The 16,586-nt window shown below is 45.4% G+C and overlaps 2 protein-coding genes across 7 annotated transcripts in view; one reads left to right on the top strand and one right to left on the bottom strand.

Moving 5' to 3' along the window:
- The window catches only part of smg1 (SMG1 nonsense mediated mRNA decay associated PI3K related kinase), a 57,758-nt gene extending 48,645 nt beyond the window's left edge, over window positions 1–9,113 (top strand). For all 4 annotated transcript variants that reach the window (XM_082530411.1, XM_082530409.1, XM_082530410.1 and 1 more), the window contains exons 50-64: window positions 880–1,114; window positions 1,215–1,426; window positions 1,525–1,681; window positions 2,303–2,492; window positions 2,811–3,091; window positions 3,679–3,888; window positions 4,134–4,271; window positions 5,019–5,171; window positions 5,257–5,436; window positions 6,031–6,258; window positions 6,446–6,657; window positions 6,766–6,866; window positions 7,007–7,180; window positions 7,469–7,575; window positions 7,908–9,113. In XM_082530411.1, the coding sequence (XP_082386537.1) occupies window positions 880–1,114; window positions 1,215–1,426; window positions 1,525–1,681; window positions 2,303–2,492; window positions 2,811–3,091; window positions 3,679–3,888; window positions 4,134–4,271; window positions 5,019–5,171; window positions 5,257–5,436; window positions 6,031–6,258; window positions 6,446–6,657; window positions 6,766–6,866; window positions 7,007–7,180; window positions 7,469–7,575; window positions 7,908–7,985 (2,656 nt within the window). In that variant the 3' untranslated portion in view covers window positions 7,986–9,113. The remainder of the gene's footprint in view (window positions 1–879; window positions 1,115–1,214; window positions 1,427–1,524; window positions 1,682–2,302; window positions 2,493–2,810; window positions 3,092–3,678; window positions 3,889–4,133; window positions 4,272–5,018; window positions 5,172–5,256; window positions 5,437–6,030; window positions 6,259–6,445; window positions 6,658–6,765; window positions 6,867–7,006; window positions 7,181–7,468; window positions 7,576–7,907) is intronic.
- Window positions 1–16,586, bottom strand: part of fbxl16 (F-box and leucine-rich repeat protein 16) — a 210,294-nt gene that overhangs the window by 136,164 nt on the left and 57,544 nt on the right. The gene's annotated exons all lie outside the window — the stretch shown is intronic.

Raw genomic sequence — 16,586 nt, 5'->3', positions numbered from 1 at the left:
ATGGTAAGTGAAGGCAGCCAAACGTAGGTGGGAAAAACTCAAACCTAACACCAGAGTTTCTGAGTCAGTAATCTGAAGAAATCCACTCAGCGGCACTAAAAACCCTGAAAGACCACTTAAAGCTCTGGTTAAGGTTCAAACTACTGGTTAGGACTGAAAAGATTTAAAAAGTCTTTGTTTCTGGAAAAGAGATCTTTGGTAAGATAAAGCAGGAGGAAAGAAACGAGCCCTAATCTGAACCACATGGTGATGGTCACTCATGTTAGCGGTCCTCTTCTGTCTGAAGTCGGTCACCATCATTATTTACATTTTAAAGAAGGTGATTCCTGCACGAGCGCTCCACAAAATCATCCTGCTGCCTGTTGTTGCATTGGCACAGAGCTTTAAAGGTTGTATCCCGAAGCAATCTGCTAGCCTGTTGGCCTTGTCACAGGCTGCTCTACAGACTGGAAGCAGGCCTCCTCATCCAGCTCTCGGCGATTTGTCTTTGCTGTCAGCACGACTGAGTCCTGGTCAGATCATGTAGGACTCTGTTTTCTTTAGTCAGACTTGGCCAACTCACCTGTGATAATAACCATGGAAGCTAGCAGGCGTGCTACTGTTACTGATCTCACACATTAGAGTGGGCAGAAGGTCACATGGCGAGAAGAGCCCTGTGCATAACGTGAAGTGTCTATAGCAGCATGCAGTCATGTGAAAAAGACAGTGCACCATTTTTACTTATGGGGCTTTAATGGGACGTAATAAAAAACGATGTGGTCCTCAGCAGCGTTGGAAATGAGATCAGTCCAACCTCGGTGTGGTTGGGTTTGAGTGGGTGGATAAAAGCTGCAGTGGACACAGTGAACCCACTTTTGTCTTGTGTTTGATTGACCGTAGACGCAACCTGGTGATGGAGGGTGCAGCAACCAGCGCTGGGGAGCAGCTCGTGGACCTGACGTCTCGGGATGGGGCGTGGTTTTTGGAGGAGCTATGCAGTATGATTGGAAACATCAATGGGCTTGTAACACTGCTGCAACGCTGCCCGCTTTTAACTCATGACCTGGAGCTCCCTCCACCTTCAGCTACCACCCAGGTTGTTTACCTGGCCAGTGCTGTGTATACCTGCTTACAGGTAGGTCCACCTGCAAACTATGAAGCCGCGCAGGAACAGGCTGAGGCCATGTAAAGTCTTTTTGCTGACATTGCTCTGGCCTGTCATCTTTTTATTGCAGGAGCTGAACACCAATTTCCGTCAGATCATCTTTCCAGAGGCTCTGCGATGTATGATCAAAGGAGAGCCGACTCTGGAGTCCATGTTGGCAGAACTGGAGCAGCTGGTAGATCAGAGCTCTGATGGTCTTGGCCTGCAAGGTTTGGCCGATAGTTTGCAAACCGGCACAGGCCTGGACCACAACGGCCGTAACCACTGCCTCCACATCACCAGGTGGAGTTCCTGTCGTGCATTTTTAGCGGACACAGTGCTGTTTAACTTGCTGCTAACCTGCATGCTTAAAGTTTGTTTTGTGTGTGTCTGTTTGTCAGAATGCTGCGTGTGCAGTACTCTGAACTGATCCAGCCTCATAGCATGGATGGACAGGGCCAGGACACACCAAAGATGTCTGCAGGTCAAATGTTGTTGGTTGCCTTTGATGGCATGTTCACTCAGCTGGAGACGGCCTTTGGGCAGCTGACTGAAAAGGTAGCGCTTACATTTCTGCACATTCAGTGAATGCATGTTACGACCCGGCTCCAAAGCTGCGACATAAACATGGAGACTGATACCAGAACTTCACAGAGAAGAGCTTTTATTTTAAATCGCATAACAAGTTGGCTAAAATAACTGGTACCACTAAGACAAACAGTAGTGAGCCTTTATGAAAGCCCGCCTCAGGTAGGCCTTTATCCACACCTGGTCAATTAGCAACAGCTGTACACTCTTGCACTGCCACTGCAGAGAGATTAGGGGCTGCAGAGGGCAGAACAATGCAGTGAAAGACCTAGAATGACATCAGAAATCCTCGTCACGTCTGTAACGGGATATTTTTATGACTCACGGTGCATTTTATAGCTTGTTTATTTTAAATATTGAGTTCAATTCTGTACCATAATTGGCCGCCAGGTTCCATGTTATTCTCAACACAGGCATGGTTGTGTACCAGCACAGCAAACAACAATGCACTTTGTATCCTGACAGCAGGTGGAAACACAGTGCAGGATAAGCTTGATCCAGTCCTAACCTGCTCTTCAGGAACTAGTCTGTGTTTCTTACACCGTTGTTTCCTGGAGCGACTAATATTACTTTGCTCTGCATTATCCTTAGCTGAGTTCTTTAGAGGTGCCGCCCCTGTGGAGAAAGGTGGATGTTCTGAGGGAGGCCCGAGCCACACAGCTCCACTTCTTTGATAGCCTGAATCAGCGTCAGCTGATGGAGGAAGTGTTCTTCATCAAGAGACTGCAGACCATCAGGGATTTCTTCAGGCTGTGTTCCTCGTTTGCTCAGACTCTTTCTGGTAAGAGCTCTTCACGGCCACACAGACTGAGGATGAACTTATCATGTTGTTGCACTTTATTAAAAGCACCCACTTGATGCCATGGACACTATAGAGAGGGCTGAGCATTGTTAAAATATTGGTTTAGCCATAATCTACAGCCTTTTCTTCTTCCACTATGAAGTGTTTCTGGATGTTTGCACTTTGACAAAGTCAAACTGCTCAGTGTTTCGCATAGAAAGAGAGAACATAGCTTTCCGAGGTAGTTGTGAGCTCTGTGGTTTAAATAACCAGATATTCTTGCGGCATGTCTGATGACTGTGGGACAAATCTTTGCAGGTACCTGCGCCCCAGCTGAGGAGCTGTTACCTACAAATGGACCTGTTGGTTTGGGGAAGTCCCTGTACGGCCGGCCCGGCAGCACTGGGTCGGGTGCAGCAGTGGTCAGTGAGGAACAGATGATTCGTCCCATCAAGGCCTTCACTGCTGAGTTTGTCCGGCAGATGCTTATGGGTATGCCCAGCCAAGCCCTCAGTCTGGCCCTCTGCAGCACCCTCTCTGCCCTCGGTGTGGACATTGTCGCTCAGGTGGAAGCAAAAGACTTTGGTGCAGAGAGCAAGGTATGATCTGTGTGGAATTATGTGGTGTTCAGTATCTTTGTTCTCTCAACGTTCTTTTCAACCTTCTTCATGTTCTCCATGTCAACGTTAAAAAAGAGTGTTCATTATTGAATTTTTCCAACTATCTTAAAGGAGTCTTTAGAAATGCTGATCACCTGTTGGCTGCGTTCTAGTTCAGGTTGGTTGATCTGTTGATCGTTGCTGCCCATCAGGTAGTCCTTACTCAGCCTGTTTAAAAATAAGTATCGCTCTCTCAGCTGCAGAGTAATCAGTGGGTTTGAGTTGATAACCTGTTCTTTCAAAGCCTCCCCCTGACTGTCGGACAGTCATCGCCCTTTCTGGATCTCATACTCATGTGTCACCTGTTCCAAATATTTTTCATGTTGCAACCTTCTTCCACAATGGATTCTTCATTTTTCACCAGATTCTACTCACCGTGGAAAAACCTTATTTACAAAAAACGCTGTGTGTGTGAAATGTTGAATGTTTTAGTGTAAATGCAGAGTGGATACACATTTATTGTTCCAGTTTTCAAAGACTGTAAAGAATACCGTAAAGTAACCTTTGCTATGTGTGTTCCTCCAAAGGTTTCTCTGGACGAGCTCTGTAAGAAGGCAGTGGAGCAGGGGCTGACGTCAGGTCGAGTCTCCCAGCTGCTGTTGAACAGAGCCACAGTGCTGGTGTCGTCCTATGACACAGCATGGAAAAAAGTTGACCTGCTGAGGAGGCTGGATAGCAACCTGGAAGCTGCCAGGGCCAGCCTGCAGAGGAGCCAGCTGCACATCGCTATGTTCCAGGTACATGCACCAGTAGTGCTGCTTTTGGAGTTGTGATCACTTTTCACATCACAAAAAATACTTCCAGTCGCCTGCGGTGTAAGCTGAAGATCAGTGAAGCTAACACAAAGTGCTGCAAAGAACGGGGCGAGTTCTGGTCAGCTGTATTAGAATCATGATGATGTCTGGATCATCTCTGACGTAACTTCATGTCATTTGGTGATTGTCCAAATATACCACTGTTTTTATTGGTGCGTTTCTTTCAGTGGCAGCACGAGGATGTTCTGGGTCCCAGCAATCAGCCTTTAAGTGTCAGCATTCCTCCTCGTTCTGTGATCCTCAGCAACATGAAGAAGAAGCTGTATAAGCTGAGTCAGGATGAAGCAGCCATCGTTGCCATTCAGGTGAGTTTGTCTTCATTCCCAGATCAAAACCATAATAGTTTCTGGCCACTTTAGGAGAATGACATTTTTAAACATACTTTAGTATGTTTAACACAGGAACTTCTACAGGAAACTCTCATAGTAAAGTTAAAGTGCAGCAGCTCAGAAACATTACCTGAAAGGCATGTCAGTGAAATTCAGGAAAAGCCTGCTGGGTTGCCAGGCGAACCAAAAGTCCTTCAAGCTAACTTAAGGTTACGTATGTAACCCAGGTTCTCTGAGTATCAGATGTGAGTGTCTCACTATGGGGACGCCCCTCATCAGAAGCTGCTGTTACACCAGCCCCTGCAGGCTGGCTAAGTGACGCCAGTGTCAGGAGGGGCCTCCCTGTGTATAGCGTCAGGTGTCATTCAGAACGCAGGAGGGCGTCTGGTGAGACGCTCACTTATGCTACTTTAACAAAAAGGAAAGTTTGAAGCCTGATTTTAACCAAGCGACGCCCCCTTTGTTGTAGCGTTCATGTCGCATTGCTATGACGACAAGCATGCACACTGTGTTGTAATGGGAAACCAGTCTATGTATCCCACATGCACCCGCCCTCTCTTCCTCCTTTACCATGGAAACGATCCTGTGATCATGTGCATCCACCTCAGTATGTGCAAAGTATTCCTCTCAGAGCTTCATTATGACTTTGTAATAATATTTCCGCTTATCGTTATCAGGGTTGTGAGTTGTATGAAACATTTTTCCTGTTGGTGGTGTCTTCAGGAGAAGCTAGCGTCGCTGGAGGCTAGCATCGAGCAGCGTTTAAAGTGGGCCGGTGGAGCCAACCCAGCACTGGCGCCTGTCCTGCAGGACTTTGAGATGACCATCAGAGAGAGACGCGCCATGGTGGCCAGAGACAACCAGCGCACCAGCCAGGTACAGCCGCTGCTGTGTTCGCCTCCTGCTGTCACTGATCACCACATTTGGACAAAATGCCAATTTTGCCACTCTTCCTTTCCAGGTCACATTCCTGTGCTCCACGATCCTCAACTTTGAAGGCCTTCGGACCCGATCCCCCGAGGCTCTCAGCATGGACGCAGCCCTGTTTGAACTGCTGAAGCGCTGCCAGCAGACGTGTTCGTACGCTGCCCAGTTTAGCAGCACGGTGTCTGCACTGGAACTCCAGCTCCTGCACAGACTGGTTGGTTTGACCTTTGACCTACATTTCTGTCAAGTTTTTCTGGTGCAGCCTTGTTTTTGTACCACATGCACTGATAACATTTTAAATAATTAGTCCTTCATCTTTAATAACATTCATTTCCACATGTAGGATATGAAACCTAGTTCCAGCCGGCCCTTAACGAGTCTGTCAGGCTGTGATACATTTAAAAACACCGAGTTCAGGAAGTTATTAAAACTTTTTTATTAAAACTCTCAGCATGCAGTCAGACAACCAGCTGAGTTAATAAACAAACATTTCCTGAGGTCAGAGCGAGGGTCAGTTTTCTCCTGTCGGTGTCTGGACAACCAGACTTTACAGGTGCTAGCGGAACATTAACCACTCCAAACCCACTTTTGACATGTAACGCGTGGAGTTCCTACTGAGACTAAATGTTTCTGTTTGCATTCACAGTTCATCTTCACAGTCTAACAGATGTTTGTATGAAACCTGTTCTTTGTGTTTCTCTATCAATGGCCACCATGTGCGTCCTTCTTTGCCCTCACCTTTTTGAGTGATCACCCAGTGAGTTTGGAGAAACTTGATAAGACGGCGATGTGCTTTCCATTGCTACAGAGTCCAGTGCTAGACCTACCTATAGGCAGTGTGGAGTGGCTCAGCTGTGCCCAGAGGCAGCTGGAGGATGAGCTAAACATGGAGCAGAGGAATCAGGAGGAACGGGAGCAGCAGCTGGAAACCTGTGGAGAAACACTGCAGCTGCTGGTGGACTCGATCAAAACGATTCTCTCTAATCACAACCGCCATTTAGCTGACGTCAAGCACCTGCTGAGGGCCATGGCCAAGGTACACCTGAGGCACACACACAGCTGATTTTAAAATCTGGGGTGTTTTCACCACTATTATGTGTTTGCCATTCGAATAAGTGTAGAAGATGAGCGAGCACAAAGGTTTAAAAATGGTCCACACGTGTGTTGCACGTTGCTGCATCCTGCTGTGAACCTGCAGTCGTCACTGTTCTTATGTCGTACAGGACGAGGAGGCAGCGCTGGCGGATGGTGAAGAGGTGACATACGAGGGCAGCGTGCGTCACTTCCTGTTGGAGTACAAAGCTTGGCAAGACAACATCCAGTTAGTGCTGTTCACTGTTGTCCAGGCCAGTGGACAGCACCTCAGCCAGGAGCAGCTCGAACTACTGGAAGAAATCCCCAGTACTCTGAAAGAGCTGCACTCACAGAGCCAGAGGTGCTTGGGTCACTCACACACTAAGTGATCTTTTTAATTTTCACATAAAAATCGTATTAATTATTATTAATAATCGTTATTAATGCATGCATGCGTTTATTCCAACAGCGTCTATAACGGCCTGGTGGGCTTTGCCTCCCCACTGGTGACCGACAGAGACGCTGAGTGCTCCAGTCCTGTTTCTGCAGCACAGTCGAGCTTTGCAGCAGGTATAGCCTCCCGATGTTGTAGCATGCTACAAACCTTATGGTGGGGAAAATGGGTTTTCACTGGTGTCAGTGTGCGTCCTGTCAAGTGAACATGTGACACGTACACACACGTGTGTGTATTTGTTATGTTTTTCATTTAGCTGTCAGATGCAGTGGGGTGAAAACCCAGCCAGACTCGATGTCCCAGAATGCACGCAAGGCTCTCCCACGCAACCTGGGAACCCCGACCGATACCCCGCCCAGTACTCTAGTGAGCAGTAAAGGTCTCAACTCCAGCCCCAAGAGGGCTGTACGAGACCCCAAAACAGGACGAGGTACTCTTCCTTCACTCTCCTCACAATCTTTGGAAACTGGGGCTTTTGAAAAAGCAGCAGGTTTCACAAATATGTAATATGTATGCAGCTGTCTGAGGTCAGAGCATTCGTTCCCTTTCTCAGAGTGAGGATTACAGTCTCAGTACTTGTGTTCAGCAGGAGTTGTAGGCTTGGTGCATACCTACCTTTAGCAAATGAAATTGTATCCCAGTGTCTACACAGGTTCCTGTGCAGAACAAACATTAACATTAGAGACTTCATCTGAACAAACACTTTGTTCGATTTCAGCGGTCCAAGAGAGGAACTCCTACGCGGTCAGCGTGTGGAAGAGAGTGAAAGCCAAACTGGAGGGCCGAGACATCGATCCCAACAGGAGGATGAGTGTCTCCGAGCAGGTAGCACATCATTTTGTAACCAAAATAGGGAGGCATGTCAAAGCAGCCTCGTGACAGGATGAAGAGGTTGTTTAAAAGAAAAAAACAAAATGTGCTGACACAGTGTGAAGTCGATGTCTGCTGCTGTGAGAGTCGCATGGATTTATCAGATGTCTGAAGCCTTTGTAATGCAGCAGCAGTGGTCTGCATGAGTCTGAGCACAGCAAAGTCCAGTTTTAAACAAAGACTGGAATCGGATCGTCTGAGCAGATTCTAATCATTATGAAAGAGTCAGATATCGTAACAATAACGTTGTCTGTATTTAAAACTGACCACATCTGGTTTGGTTGCAGGTGGACTTTGTTATCAAGGAGGCTACCAACATGGATAACTTGGCCCAGCTGTATGAGGGCTGGACTGCATGGGTGTGAACGCTCTGCTGCTTCATGTCTGGTCCAGCGAAGGCTTGGAGATCCACCAGAGTCCAGCGGGACTTGGGTGTCAACACAGCAGTACCAGGCCATACTAGGGGAAGAATATGGGACGTGGATGCTTAGTCCACCCTCCCGCACCCCTGGGTACCCAAACTGGGGCAGCAACCTCGTAGCATTGCTGCAACCACACTCCCCCCAACAATGGGTGATTGGGCTAACACGGCACTTGGTGCGCCTGCTGACCGGCCTTCCTTTTTGGGGTCTGAGTGGGCATGGTGGCACCAGGAGAGGAAGGAGGGAAGGAAGGCAAAAGCCACTTCACCCTCAACTTGAAAATACCTTCCCTCTCTCACCTACATTGCTGACTGTCAAGTTGTACCTATAAACATCACTGCATCTTTTTGTGGCCGTCAGAGCCCAGCAGAGGGCGGGATGAAGCGAGAGGTGAGCTGTTTTCCTCCGGAGCACACAGCTGACACACTGGCTGGGACTTTACTGTGGCTCAAACTCAGTGGACGGTTAGATGGCTTACACGGCTACGCGTTTTTCTCTCAACTTTTGGCATTATCATCCTGAGCAGCCAGTGGGTAACACTGTGAGGGAGGACGGAGTGAAATGGGGGTTTAAAAAACTCTATTTCAATCCAGCTGCAAGCACGGTGGAAACGTAGTAATCAAACTTTGCTTTGGTTGTTAAAAAGAACAAACTTGACTCTGAAGTGCTGTTAGATTTCACCGAATAAAAGATGAAGTAGAATTGTTTTCTCAGGAGGTCTTTTCTGTTTTTTGTGGTTACAGCTGAAACACCCTGTCATGTTAGTTTCAGGTGGCTGTGAGTCAGCTGAAGGGAAAACCTCTGCTTGATTTTCTTCAGTGTGGATCTTTAATCTGTGTTGTGCTTTACTATCAGTAGGATTAGATTTCTGCCTTTTTCCAACTTGCCCGTCTCGAGCTGCTTGCATCATGTACTTACACCCCAAGCCGTAATGCTTGCTTTTTATGATTTTGGACCTTCTAGTTTTACATTTTTATTGGGAGAAATGTTGCTTTTGGTGATGGTGAAACATGTTAATTCTTAAAGCTTTTATTGGATTTTGTTGGATGCCAAATAAACGTGGAACAGAGAGGTGTGCTGTTTTCTGTGACACTTCTAACTGGGGCTGAACGATTAGACTGGTGCTAAAGAACAGGGGTCTGCTGGAAATGACCATCCTCGCCCAGCTCAACTACGTAGGGATGCTAACTTACCTACGACACAGATAAGTCTTCAACCAGAGGGCTCGATTTTGTACAGTCAGGTCGGATCTGTTTGTTGCATCTGAATTTCTTCAGCTCTTCTGAAGCTCATCCAGGCGAGACAGTGATATTAGACGCCTTATGTCAAAACCAGGGATTTATGGCCCCCTGTCAAATGAATAATGACTTAGTAAGTATTAAAGGAAGTAATAAAAGTTAATGGGAGTCCTCATTTTTATGAATATCATAAAATTCTGATATAACCCCCAAAATTGGATCATAAAAATATGGCAAGAATCAGATGTTTGAGACAGAAATTAAAATGATGGAATATTAAATCATAATGTCGTACTGTTGTCATTTTAAGACAAAGTTTACTTTTTTGTCAAAAAGTAAACTTTTTGTCAAAAAGTAAACTTTTTGAAAGGTTTTTATGGACCTGTGTGAGAAAATGTGTTAAACCACAGTAAAAAGGTTATTAGGATAAGATGCTCGTTATTGTCATGCAGTCACACATGGTGCAATAAGACAAGGAAATTGGAAACTGTCCCACGTCGGCACAACACAGTAACTTGAAGTGGACTTTTTTTAAGCACAAGAAAGGTACGAGTAAAAAAAAAAAAAAATGAAATGACTTAATAAATGAGTGAATGTTTATTGCACATTATTATTGTGTGGGCAATAACAATAATAGTAAAGTCCAGGGAGGTATTCAATCAGCTCAGCTGTTTGCATTGATCAGGGCTGTTACCCTGATGTAAAAGCCGCCCTTCAGTCTGTTTGTCCGCGACCTCAGCAGCCTGAACATCCTGCCAGACGGCAGCAGCTTAAACACCCGATGTCCTGGGTGTGGACGGTCCCGTAGGATGCTGGAGCAGGAGACCCATCCACAGGTGGAGCACACTGTCAGTGGAGCAGCAGTAGAAGACGATCAGAAGCTCCTTCGGGTCCATTTTCTGAGGATTCTTAGAAATTGGAGACGCTGTTGGGCCTTCTTTATAATTATTATTCCAATATAATTAGTTTGGAAATATTTCCAATATTATGATTCTTAATTAAACCAGTGCTTTTGTAACAAGATGGAGGGAGCTGGAGGCTGCATGCCCCGCTGGAAGGCTTTCACTCGTTTTATTTGTTTGTTTGAATCGATTTTCCTTTTTTGGATTAAAGTCCGAAGTATAAACGCTCCACCTCATGTAGAGGATCGTACCAGAGTGAGGATCCCCGAGAGGGTCGCACAGCAGCCAGTGTGGGTCAAGTAACATCTAACTCACGGTGCGACCCCCGAGCTGGGACTCCTCCCTGATCCACCAATAAAGCAAAATAAAATATTTAATCTTGTATTTGTGTACTTTGTGGTTATTGAATAAAGATTAGTCACTGATAAACACAGATAATAATAATAATAATGGATTGCATTTATATAGCGCTTTTCAAGACCCTCAGAGCGCTTTACAATTCCACTATTCATTCACTCTCACATTCACACACTGGTGGAGGCAGCTGCGGTTGTAGCCACAGCTGCCCTGGGACAGACTGGCCGATGGCGCGATATGGCAGATGAGTGAAAGAAATGTTTGATGGAAAAAGGAAACAAAGTGTTTTGTTGCTAAACTTTGAGGTTCCAAGTCACCAATGGTTAAATAAGAAAATGCCAAGAGGAGACGAGCAGCTCCGAGTCTGTATGTAAAACAAACTCCACAGCAGTGATGCTTGTTCTTACATAGGTGCACTTACTCTTTGTTAGGGTAGATCTCATTTTAAAGTCCATTTTGTTGCCATCCTGTGATCTCATTCTGTTTCCAGGGGTCAGAATGTTGACGTTAGACTGTTTGGAATCAGGTTGTGATCTTAAAGTCACAGCAATGATTTTACAGTAGTAGTTACAGTATAATGTCCTTTACATTTCCAAACTCCAGTCATGGTTATGGGGACATTTAAGTTGTTGTTTTGTGTGACTGCACACTGCCCATCAGAGGACACTCAGTAAGCTGCACAGCAGAAGTATGAATCCAGTTTCATTTACAACAACAGTCACCTGGAAGTGAAACAGTTAGTCGCAAAAATGGTGGAAATTGAATAAATTGGAAAATAGTATTTTAGTATTTAGTATTTATTTATTTATTGTCATTGTCAAGAACAATGAAATTTTCCAATTTAGAATAAATCAAATGACTTGATTAACATTTATGGTTTTATTTATTATCTATGACAAAGTGTGTACAGACTGTAAGGACGACTGTATCTTAACTGTTAAGCTCACCCTTCCAACATACGTCTGTGTGCATTACTGACATGATGTCAACATATCAAGGAGTTTATGACTTCTCTGTTTTTCTTTTCTCAAAGATTTCACAACATGTGAAGTTACAGCACAGTTTGTCCAAATGTGTACTTGTTTTTTCAGCCCGGCTGATTTTACAGCATCCACATTAGCTCAGGTAATAAAAGTACAATCATCACACAGACCGGAAGTGAACTTTAATGTTCCAGGTTCTGTTGAAGTCTTGTTAGATGATGTGAATCATCTCATGGGTCTTATTAGCAGCTCCTTTTAGCTTCTGTGATGCATTTACTTCTCTCACCTTAAACTAGACGTTAGTGTGGTCAAAGTTAACCCGTGTCCTGTTGCCATTTGTATTTCTAAAACCCAACTTCAGTGTTCACCCTGTAGACTCTCAGATGGAAACACCAATGAATTGAGACATTCACAGATTTTATCAGAACATCTTTAACATCTTTGTTGTTTTTATGTTTTACATAAAAAACTTTAACATTTTATATTTTCAAATGAAAACACAGCAACATGAAAAGATATTTTTCTTTAATGTTGTTGCTGCAGCAATCTCAAATACTAATTATTCTGGGATTTTATGTTCAAACTGTGATTTTCCAAATGTGTGTGGAGTAAAATGAGCTTTCTCTGATGGCGCAAATGTTGTGACCAAGAATCATTCAGGGTTATCAAAACAAACTGTTTTAATAGCAGAAACAGTTCTCAGAGGTTACTGGTTTAAAGGCCATTTAAACCAGTTAAAGTCTAGGAGACAGCGGGAAAGTGGTAGATTAGTGAAAGAGAGAAGACAATAGGGGTGGGGGAAAAAATCGATACTGCGTAGTATCGCGATATTTTGTTTGCCAATAATGTATCGATACAGGGACAGCAGACATCGATATTTTGTTCCAAAAACTTCCAGTCCACCAGATGGTGCGGTTGAGCTTTTTCTCTAGTGAGGTCAGCAGAGGTTAGGTCAGCACATGGGAAAATTGATCAAACAAAGATGGAGGAAGAAAAAGAGATCAGGAAAGCGCCATCTGCGTTTAAATCAAACGTCTGGACGTACTTCGGATTTTTTAACAAGGATGGAACAAATGAGATGGATATGACACACGGGATTTGCAAGGTGTGCCGTATGAAAATAAAGTACTCTGGGAATACTACGAACATGAGGGCCCATCTTACACGGCACCATCCAAATATAGCATTAACCGCGGACGGGAAAGCTAGCTCTGAATCAGCTCCACTGAAAAATCAACCAACGCTGGACACTCTTAGCTTAGCAAAGCTATCTCCCAATTCAGAGCGAGCTAAGAAAATAACACAATCTATCACGTACTTCATCTGCAAAGACCTGCGTCCTTACAACATTGTGGAAAACGAGGGCTTTTCTTACATGATGAAGACGCTGGAACCCAGGTATGTGATACCATCACAACGTTTTTTCGCGGACACAGCCGTACCCAATCTCTACATAGATGTGAAGCGTAAAGTTGAGGACAGTTTGAGCACAGCAGAAAGGGTTGCATTAACTTGCGACGCATGGACCTCGCGGGCTGTGGATTCATATGCGACTATAACAGCTCATTATCTCACAGCGGACTGGCAACTGCTGTCTTACATTCTCCAAACTCGAACATTACATGAAAGTCACACCGGAGCGAACATTGCAAATCTCCTGCAAAATGCAGCACAGGAATGGGGGATTGCTGACAGAAATCTGGTGGTTGTCACCGACAATGCTTCTAATATGACAATTGCCACTCAGCTAGCGGGATACCTGCATGTGAAGTGTTTCGCCCATATGCTCAATCTGGCATCACAACGAGCCTTAAACCTGCCTGCAGTAGCCAGGGTCTTGGGGAGAGTGCGGCGCATAACTGGGTTTTTCAATAGAAGCACAGTGGCAAACCACGCTCTGGAGCTCTTTTTAGGGCAGCAACAAACAGGACAGTTTACTTATTTTAATTTAAGACATGTTTTATTTTATTTAAATTTAAAACTTTTTTATTTAATGTAAAATTATATTTTGTTTTAAGCTATAATTGTACCAGATAGTTACGTTCAGTTAAGTTGGTTACTAGACTGTTATACAAACCGTTCACTTTGTCAGCAATAAGACTGACTGACATGAGAGAAAGACTGAGTGTGAGACTTTATTATTAGATAAAATGAATAATGATAAAGTTTACCTTTATGGACAAAATCTGCAGTAGAAAAAATATGTGATAAATCACAAAATATTGTATTGCAATACCCAGAATATTGCAAAAATATATTAAAAAAAAAAAATCGCAATAATATAGTATCGTGAGTTAAGTATTGTGATAATATCGTATCGTGGGGTGTATGGTGATTCCCACCTCTAGAAGACAACTGAGGCAACAGTGGAGGAGGGCCTATGAGACAGAAAGGGAGGGACTCACTGCCCTGCAGGAGGAAATAAAGCAACAACTTACTAAGCTGCGAAGAGCAGAACACCTCAGACGACAACGTAAGAAGAAAGAACGGACAAGGACCCTTTTCTACAGCAACCCATACAACTTTGTTAAGGGCCTTTTTGTTGAAGAGCAGAGCGGGTGCCTCAAAATGCCCATAAAAGACCTGGAAGATCATCTGAGGAAAGCTTACTCTTATGATCAGAGGCATGAGCCAGTTACCATTCCGACTGATATGCCACCCATCCAGGCACCTGAACACCAAATGGACATAAGACCACCTACATGGAGTGAAGTGGAGAAGGTAGTGAAGAAGGCAAGAGCAGCATCGGCCCCAGGACCTAATGGCATCTCATACAGGCTCTATAAAAACACCCTACGAGTCCTCAAATACCTGTGGAAGCTGATGAAGGTAGCGTGGCAGAAGGCTTGGCGAAGAGCAGGAGGTATTCTGATCCCTAAGGAGAAGAACTCTTCATCCATCAGCCAGTTTTGCCAGATCAGCCTGCTGAATGTACAGGGAAAGATCTTCTTCAGTGATTTGGCCCAAAGACTATCTGCTTTCCTGCAAAGAAACAACTATGTTGACACATCAGTTTAGAAGGCTGGCATCTGGGGCTTCTCGGGATGTCTGGAGCATGCTAGCGTCATCTGGCACCAGATTCAAACTGCCAAAAAAGAACGAAGAGACCTTCATGTGGTCTTTTTAGACCTTGCCAACGCCTTTGGGTCAGTCCCACAAGACATCTTGTGGATGGCCTTCAACTATTTCAGCATTTTCCTCCCATTAGGGCCTACATGGATGACATGACCATCATTACAACAACAAAACCATGTACTAGGTGATTCCTACAGAAGCTCCTGGAAAACAATGGGCAAGGATGGAGTTTAAGCCAAGTAAATCTTGCAGCATCTCCATCATAAAAGGAAAACTGACAGTCAAGCAATTCTATATCAGTGGAGAACCAATTCCAACAGTCTTAGAGAAGCCCATAAAGAGCCTGGGACGGTGGTATAATGCAGACCTCAATGATACGTGGCAACTAGAACAATTAAGGCAGAACTTGGCTGATGACCTCAAGCGGATTAACAACACTGCACTCCCAGGGAAACTGAAGCTCTGGTGCTTCCAGTTTGGGTTATTACCCAGACTACTGTGGCCGTTGACAATGTACGAGGTCTCACTCAATCACGCCAATCAACTAGAGAGGCTAGTGAGCTCCTACGCTAAGAAGTGGCTCGGACTTCCCAAGTGCCTCAGCAGCGTTGGACTCTACAGCGACGGGATACTGTCATTGCCTATCCCCAGCCTGGTTGCAGAGTTTAAATGTGCAAATGTGAGGCTTGAGATGTCACTCACGGACTCCCGGGACCCCGTAGTGGGAGGCACTGCTCCCACCCTAGCAACGGGGAGGAAGTGGACCCCAGCCACATCTGTGCTACGGGCCAAACCTGCTCTTCGGCATCGTGACGTGGTGGGTCACATCCAACAGGGCAGAGGTGGATTTGGTCTTGGCGCAGTAACACCTCGGTGGCAACAGGCATCTGTAACCGAATGTCGAAGAATGGTGGTGTAGGAGGTGTGTCGACAGGAGGAAACAGCCAGACATGCCAGAGCCGTAGCGCTGGCCAAACATGGTCGCTGGATGAATTGGGAGAGTGTGGAAAAGAGGAAACTCTCATGGAGTGAAATCTGGGGCTCGGAGTCTAATAGACTAAGTTTCATCATCCGCGTGACATACGATGTGCTACCTTCTCCAATAAATCCGCAGCTGTGGTTTGGAAAGGACCCATCCTCCCCCCTGTGTACAGTCCCAGCAACACTCAAGCACATCTTGGTTGGTTGTAGGACTAGCCTTACTCAGGGCAGATACACATGGAGACACAACTAGGTTCTCAGGTGTCTAGCCAAGAAAGTTGAGTGCAAAAGAAAATCCATCAACGCTCAACCTTTCACGAACCAAGGAAGGAGACAAGCCGAGGACGAGCCCCTCAACCCCAGACCTGGGCCCGTTGAAGGTTGCCAGGGATTGGCAGATGCAGGTGAACTTGGATCAGAGGCTAATTCTTCTCACAGAGATCATAACAACAACTCTGTGACCAGACCTCGTCCTTTGGTCTAACTCCCCAAAACTTGCATACATCATTGAGCTGACGGTACCATGGGAGGAAGCAATTGAGGAAGTGTTTGAGTGTAAGAAGCCAACTTGGCAGCTGAGGCAGAGGACAGAGGCTGGAAGATCAAGGTGCGCCCGGTGGAAGTGGGGTGCAGGGGCTTTGTTGCCAGCATAACAGCAAAGCTGCTTAGAGAGATTGGGATCAGAGGACCAGTCACTGGCTATGGTTAAAAAGGGCTGACATTACCTAAGGCAGTCAGCTAACTGCGAGAGAAAAGAAATGTTCCGCCCTACTCCCCTCTGCTCTTCTTCCCTTTTCTGGGTGAAAGTGGGAAGGTAGAGCGTACAGCCCAATCTGGTTGGGAGGTGTGGGAAGCCAGGTCGGGCGCCGCCCTTCCGGCTCTCCTCTCTGCTCTCTCTGATCGTGTCCCTTTTGTCGTACTCCTCTCTGTCACCTTTTCTATCCCTTTGAAGAAGTGAGGCTCCATAAATGCTAAAGAGGTAAGTATTATTTCTCAGTTGCAGTGAAT

Source organism: Aulonocara stuartgranti (assembly GCF_965226115.1).
Source record: "Aulonocara stuartgranti genome assembly, chromosome: 4".
Classification (NCBI taxonomy): Eukaryota; Metazoa; Chordata; class Actinopteri; order Cichliformes; family Cichlidae; genus Aulonocara; species Aulonocara stuartgranti.
The sequence above is the reverse complement of the archived record's forward strand: the minus strand, read 5'-3'. Positions and strand labels throughout refer to the sequence as shown.